At 42.4% G+C, this 8,028-nt stretch overlaps 1 protein-coding gene across 1 annotated transcript in view; it reads right to left on the minus strand.

Moving 5' to 3' along the window:
* Window positions 1-7,454, minus strand: part of LDLRAP1 (low density lipoprotein receptor adaptor protein 1) — a 106,667-nt gene extending 99,213 nt beyond the window's left edge. Inside the window, exon 1 of the mRNA XM_072979476.2 lies at window positions 6,813-7,454. Within this exon, the coding sequence (XP_072835577.1) occupies window positions 6,813-6,849 (37 nt within the window). The 5' untranslated portion in view covers window positions 6,850-7,454. The remainder of the gene's footprint in view (window positions 1-6,812) is intronic.
* Window positions 7,455-8,028: the final 574 nt, after the last annotated feature.

An 8,028-nucleotide genomic window follows, 5' to 3' on the forward strand; every position in this document is an offset into this window, starting at 1 on the left:
CTGAACAGCAGCCATGCAATTAGACTTTTCACTAGAGATGGGCGTGAACTGCCTGTGTGGCAGTTCGTCCTGGTTCGTTTACTGCCCCAACACCGTGACCCACGGTTTGGCACCCCATTCCCTCCAGCAGGCACCCACCTGGAAGCGGTAACTGGAGGAGGTGGGGCAAAGAAGCTGGGACTCTGCCTTTGATCGGACACCCGTCAGAGGGGTTGGGGGGCTAAGCTGTGGAAAACCTCTTGGAGCAGTAAACAAACTGGAATGGATGGCTGAACTTGGCGGTTCATGCCCATCCCTACTTCTCACTGTATTTGAGCATATGGTGATAAATGATTTAATAATAATAATAATAATAATAATAATAATAATAATAATAATAATAATAATAATAATAATCATCATCATCATCATCATCATCATCATCATCATCATCATCATCATCATCATCATCATCATCATCATCATCATCATCATTCCCTTCATCTGGGTGCAACCTGGGTCTATGGGGGAATTGAACTTCCAACCTCTGGCTCTGCAGCCATATACCTAAACTACTGAGCTACATATCCAGCCAGTTCAGGGAACTACTATATTTTTCCATGTATAAGACACCCCCATGTATAAGATGCCCCCCACTTTTCTAATCCAAAATTAAGAAATCTAAGTGAGGCTTAGCAAGTGTAGGGGGAAAGGGATCAAAGCGCTGCAGGATCGCTTTGATCCCTGCTTTCCCCTCCACTTGTTTATGTTCTTTCCTCAGCCCCGTGATCACTGTAGATTGTGACAGCAGCCACGAAATTAAAAGACTCCTGCTTCTTGAGAGGAAAGTGATGACAAACCTAGACAACATCTTAAAAAGCAGAGACATCACCTTGCTGACAAAGGTCCACATAGTCAAAGCTAAAGTTTGTCCACTCGTGAGAGCTGGATCATAAAGAAGGCTGACCGCCAAAGAATTGATGCTTTTGAATTGTGGTGCTGGAGGAGGCTCTTGAGAGTCCCCTGGACTCCAAAGAGAACAAACCTATCCATTCTGAAGGAAATCAACCCTGAGTGCTCACTGGAAGGACAGATCCTGAAGCTGAGGCTCCAATACTTTGGCCATCTCATGAGAAGAGAAGACTCCCTGGAAAAGACCCTGATGTTGGGAAAGTGTGAAGGCAAGAGGAGAAGGGGACGACAGAGGACGAGATGGATGGATGGAAGCGACCAACATGAATTTAACCCAACTCCAGGAGGCAGTGGAAGACAGGAGGGCCTGGCATGCTCTGGTCCATTGGGGTCACGAAGAGTCGGACACGACTAAACAACAAAACAACAACAAGAAGGTAAAAGGGAGGCATATATTTTTTATTATTGAGAGCTGGTATTTGAAAAAGTACAGAATATTGCACTCTCAGATCATCTGATTCTGCACATAAGAATCTTTTAAGCATGAACCAGACCACTTGAACTTTCCTGTCTGGAAAAACTTCAGAGATGATGGCACAGGGGTTTATAGGATAAATAGGATACTTCTAGTATCACCTCTTTTTTTCTTGTGTATGTAGGAAGGATAGATGATTTTAAACATTCAACTGTACTTCAAAACTTTTATTCTATGAACTACCTTCGGGAATTTATGTTTGGAAAGGCAACATAAAAACATTTGAAATGAACAAATAAGTGTTGCTGAAGGCAAGCAAAAGAATAAACGAATAAAACAACAATAATGTTGGTTTCCTGTATTTTCTGCCATCTAATATTGCTTGGTAAACATCTGTCTTAAGACTCACTAAGACCCCGTCATGAAGAAGCAGAACTGAAGGTGGAAAAGGGGGATCTGCCTTCTATGACTTTGTTTTCATTGTTTCAACCCCCAAAATGGGATTCACACATTTCTGCATGGACACCTTCCCCCTTAAGGGCAAGTCTCATCTTAGATGTTTGCCTCCTCTCTTCTGCTCATGTTTCTCCCTCTAATCCTTTACCACGGTGCAAACAATCCATTCATTCTGTTAGAAGTACAGTGGTGCCTCGCTAGACGGTGATAATCCGTTCCACTGAAATCGCTGTTTAGCGAAATCATTGTCTAGCGGAAAGCATTTCCCCATTGAAACCTGTTTAATGTGTTCCAATGGAGAAGAATCGTCGTTGTCTAGCGAAGATCGGCCATAGGAAAGCCGCTTTGCGAACCGCCGATCGGCTGTTTAAATCACTGTCTTGTGAAGCTTAGGTCCCGAAAACACCTATTTTGTGAGCGCAGAGGAAGCTGTCAAAATCATCATATAGCGAAAATCGGTTTGCGAAGCAGGGACCAAACATTGTCCAGCGAAATTCCCCCATAGGAATCACTGTGTTGCAAACTGCTATAGCGATCACAAAAAATCAATGTCTAGCGAAAAAACTGTCATGTGGGGTAACTGTTTAGCGAGGCACCACTGTAGACGAGTCGCTCCGCATTTAATATGAGTCACAACCTCAGCTGAAAGTGATGATAGAGGAAAGTCTAATTGCAGACGTCCCAAAAGGCAGAGGGCCCTGTGGTCCCCGAGTGTCTCAAGGCTGTGACGGGGATAAAAATTGAGGGGACAAAACGAAAGTATCACGGCTTAAAGAGTGAAAGAGAGTTTCAAATAAACATCCCGCTTGCAGGCCTCTTTGCCTCTTTGATGCAACCAGCACCGTTTAATAGGGAGAAGGATGCACAGGATAATTTAAAAACTCTCAACTTTGTTGGGAGTTTTTTTTTCAGATTGCTACCAGAACTAAAAATGTTACATTTCTGAAGGAATTCCCTTTATGACCCACTGCGTCTCTGCATTCAGATTGCCATTATCATTATGGTTGCACTGATCATGCAAGTAGCTTGACACATTGCGCAATATTAATGAGTTGTGCCACCATTACAACTAGGCCACAAAACTGTGGCAAAATATCCTTTGTCCTCCAGTGTTCAATTCTGATATAGTGCATTGGAAACAAAATCAAATAAAATCTAAGTCAAATAATATTTCTGCTGCCATCCGGCATTGACAAGAGAAACCCGAAAAATTGAAATGTCTCTTAAAATGTCATTAAAAAGGAACTTTTGAAAGTGAATAGCCCCCTTTCCATCTTTTCCCCCGTGCCTGCAAGCTGTGAGAGAACAATACTGTGTTATATCACTGGGTCCGTCCAGCGTAGAGAAGGAAAACATGTCAGGCTTTTTCTTGTGCTTGAATGTTTTAACACTGAAGTTCTTTCCACCCCAAATACAATGACATTTGCAAAAGTTGGGGAATTCTTTGAAAATGAACTACAAGAATTCTGACAGACACAGCCTGCGATGTATTGAAAGCGACTCTCCAAGTAGGAAGATGAAGGATTTGGAGTACAGGGTGTTTTTTTTCAGTCACTCCTTCCTATTGAAGGTCACAGCCTAGAAAGACTGGCAAGAATATCGGAAAGAAACACCCGTTGTGCAGTTTGTGTCATCATAAAGGTCTGGCTGCTTGGATGATGGTCTGCGCTTTCATGAAGGTTTTCTGTCAAGTAATGGATTGCACCTTACAGGGGCTTGGAAGAACATATCGTTGGAGTTTGGCAGTTTGTGAGGAAAACTGAGTGAAGCTTAAAAATAAAACTTCCTCTAATTATGCAGCAGATCAAAATGGTTTGGTCAGGAATCTACAGAGCAGATTGAACGCCAGTCTCCCTCAGTAGACAGCTCCTTATTTGTTAGTTTACCTCAACTGGCGCTTTTTTTTTGTTTCAATACATTCACTCAGAGACTCTGGTGAATTAGAAAGAGTAAAACGTTTCTCTTTACTTACAGTCCTTATAGGAAAAACAAACATCACATTTTGTGGAAATGTTAACTTTTTGCATTGCAGAGCTTACCTGTTTAATTTACTTCATTATTAACTAACTGTCTGGTTACATTGCTGGCAGAACACTTCACTCTAACAGTCCACTTCTAACTCGATAACTCACAGACCGACAGAATACTAACTGAACCCTGACTGGGAAAAGGTGGGGAAAAAGAACTCTGAGGTAGAGATGGAAACAACTGATTACTACTGAGTTGATTGACAGTCACTGCAGCTACCTCCCAACCAAAACTGAATTCTTTTGAGGACAGAGCTTTATTCCAGAGACTAGAGAGAGACATCAAGTAATGGGGAATAATAATGTTAGCGATGCATCAGAAACTGGGATGGTAGTGTAAGAACCCAGTGGTAAAGGATGATAAGGAAGTGGTTGGAGGGAATGGCCTATGGCTTCAAACATCTATATGCAAATGCATAGAATATGGGACACAAGTAAGATGAGCTTGAACTTTTAACACAGGAATGCATGTATGATTTAACAAAACTTGGTAAGATGAAACTTGATTGTACTGACTGAAAGGTCTCGGCACAAGGAATAGACTAAACAGAAATGGTCAAGTGATAGTGTTGGATCCAATCTCAGAGCAATCAATCATAACCAAAAGATGAGAGCAGATTCTTAAAGGAAGAGGGGTTGCTCCTACTACACACTTTCCAAGATTACAGCTCTTAGCTCTGGAAATTTCCAAATAATCATGCACAACATGCACAGACAAGAACAACTATGTGTGCATGAGTTCACAGATGACTACTTGGTAAGCAACCTGTTCTTATCTTCAGAAGAACTGAACCACACTCACTGAAAGGAAATAATACTAGTTGGTTCGGCGTATTCTTGTGACCACTCCACTCTTGCCCCTTTGTGCTGATTTTCACAAAACAGTAGTCTAGCTACATGAAAGTCCACATGAGGTCCATCTGCCACATGCCTAATTTTAAAATCACAATGAAATAGTAACGAACTACTTCGGAGGGCATTGGCATTCCAATTCATTACTTCCCACATTGTTAACACCACGCTCTCTCTTCCAGCCTCACTTCCTCCACTCATCAGTATTATGAGACATAACAATAGTAATACCAAGTGACCTCACACAGTTTCTGTAACTATGAGAAAATGCCCGTGAAGCGCATTGAACACTGGAAAAGCAGGGTGATCAACAAGCCCAACCTGATACCATGTTATGATATCATGATGGCTGGGGGATTCTGGGAGTTGTGATCCAAATGTAATATTGCTGTGCTCGGTCTGCAACTCAGCAATTTGCCCAGAAAAATAACAGCTCTGGCCAAGCCTTAACTCTTGGCCTCCTGCCAGATCCACCCACTTCATCCTCACGCCTGTCCCTCCTCCTTTCCTCAAGAAGACCAGTCTGGGAGCACGAACATTGGGCCTGATGAGAGCTACCTTGGCAAACGGAATTGCTAATGCAAGCACCGATGGAATCAATGCCAACGAGTTTGATGATGAGCCTTCTTGTATTAGCCTCCCTGTCATTCAGTTTCTGCACACAGCCATCTTTCAGAATGACCCGGTCACAAAAGCTGCCTCTCCAATTGAACAATCTTAACAGAAGGGCTTCTGTTTCCCCTTGGACTCCATAGAATTTTATACTTTCTCCAACCCCCAATGCTTTTTTTTATACCTGCTAAGCTTGCTGAGCACACACTAATAGGGTTGATACAGGCCTGCATTGTGAAAATGATGTTGTTTTTCTTTTAAAACCCAGATTGCATCAGAACATTAAATTTCATGCGCGGCTGGCATGCCCTCAACCTTTGAGGCCACATGGACGTAAAAGAACAGATGGGCATTGGGCTGGCTGTTCTAGTCGGGAAGACTTTGAAGCTAATAATAATTGTAAGCATCCCTTTTCATCTTCTTTTAATCCTCATAATCTCCTTTACTTCGAAGCCCAGATAGTTATTTGCTTTGTATGCTGGGTGCTCTCCTTTGGACATGGTGAAGTCAATATAGACAGCAGGAACACAATAAATTCTGGAGTTCTGCTTTCTCTTCCTTGAAGAGGGGCTCCCACTTGTGAGTCTGTATACCATTTTTGCTCAGAATGCAGCACAGAATGTCCATCGGCATAACATTTTGATCAGAGGCGTAGAATTTAGTTTTATGGCCAGTGCAATTTGTAATGAAGGCTTCTGGGAGTTTGAGTCTAAATACACCTGGGTTACCCAAAGTTGGATATGACTCGCCTTGAGAACTGAGGGGCAGAATGTGAAAAAGCAGAAGCAAATGTTTAAATGCCCTGTTTTACAGAGTTGAGCTCTGCTATTTAAAGCTGTTTTTCACAGGAAAGGCTACCCAGTCCAAACATGGTTCAAAAGATCAAGAATCCCAAAGAGAGAGAGAGAGAGAGAGGCTGAAAACAATGGTTTGATTAGATACTGTTGGACTTCAACTCCCAGAATTCCCGCTGATTGTTCACACGTACTGGCTGGTGCTTCTGGGACTTGAAGTCCAACAATATATAGGAACTCAGTATTGGAAACCACTGGACTAGAAGTTGCCCCTCCACACTGAGCATCTGGACAGGATGCTCAGTAAGCGCAAAACTCACAAACTCACAGTCTTCCCCGCCATGGAGAAATGACCCTTGTGTCTATTTTAATTGTGAGTATTATTTCCCATGCCCAGACTGATTTAAAGTCTAACAGTTTGGTGATATTGTGATTTATCTGCCATCAAGTCAGAACCAACTTATAGTGACCCCAATCAGGCTTTCAAAGAAAGTGAAATCTTTACGGAAAGGTTTTAACACACACATCTGGTGAATTCCCATAGGTGAGCAGGGATTTGAAACCAGGTTTCCTGAATCCTAGTCCGCCGCTCTACCCAGTACACCAGACTGGGTACTCCAATTACATTGCAGTGGTCCAATAAAGATGTTACTCAACCCTTATTTTGGATTCCGTACACATAAAGAAGCATGTGAAAATGCTTACCATGGGGTGCGTCTGTCTTGTCGGCAGACACCTTCATAGGTAGGACAGCCACATCATCAAGGAATCATGAATGATTTCCTCTGGGACCTCATTATCCTTCAGATTATTGTGTTCTCGGCTGGCATATAGAATGGAAACACACCACTCTATGGTTCATCATCTTAACGACGTACACCTTTTCCCCAGCATAATATCTGTGAAATTCCGTGGTACTCTTCTACACTGCAAAAAAAAAGCCATTGAGATCCATCCTTAGAAAGGAATGTCAAATTACTCAGCCAATTTGATATATGCAGGGTAGCAGAGGACATGCTTTATTGCGTAATCAATCAGAGCAGTGAAAGTTGTGTCCCTTCATTCTGGAACTGCTGGATAGCTCAGTGGTTTAGGCCACTTCTCTTTGAGAAGGGCTGGACTTGATGACCCGGAGGGGTCCCTTCCAACTCTGCAATTCTAAGATGGTGATTCTATTGTGATCAGATTTCAGCATTTGCATTTATATTTCTGGCGCTAGGCGTATCTCAAAGGGAAGCAAGCACTGATCAGTCCGGAAGCAAAAAGTGAGAATATATAGAAGGAAACATGATGAGAAGAGATGTCTACATTTCAAGGGACTACAGACAGATGAAGAGTGCTATTTGGTTTCCCTCTGCATACTTAGCACCTTCTTCCTTTTAAGCTTGCCATCATCTTGGCATACCTTGTGTCCAATCAATCTAGTTTCTTTGGAAATCTATTCACTTTAAGCCCTCTAACCAACAAACCAAAACAGAAGGGTATTGATAGCTGTGGTGAGCCAAAGATAACCACCCTTGAACAAACATTTAATGCTCTCGATTCCACAACAGCCTACTCAACACACGTGCTACACAGAACTCAATAACTCCATGCTGGTGATGGCAAACATACGCTTAAAACATTGTTGGAGAAAAAGCTGTTTGATTTGAAGACCGAAGAGATGGGAAGGAGTTAAGCATCTTGCCACTTTCTCTTTTTTCTCTCTCGTGTTCACCTATCTAGAAACAGCTTTTTATTTTCATTATAAAAGAGCACAGAGCTGCATTATAGCAGCAGTATCTCAGAGATCCCATAGCTCTGGTATGAAACCAACCACATTGTTTCTGCATTACACGTATTCTCTGCATATCACGTTTTGTTTGCCAGCTCAGTGAGTTGGCCACCTGGCTGCATTGCTAGAGGTCAGGGGTCTCCTTCC

Source organism: Pogona vitticeps, chromosome 9 (assembly GCF_051106095.1).
Source record: "Pogona vitticeps strain Pit_001003342236 chromosome 9, PviZW2.1, whole genome shotgun sequence".
Classification (NCBI taxonomy): Eukaryota; Metazoa; Chordata; class Lepidosauria; order Squamata; family Agamidae; genus Pogona; species Pogona vitticeps.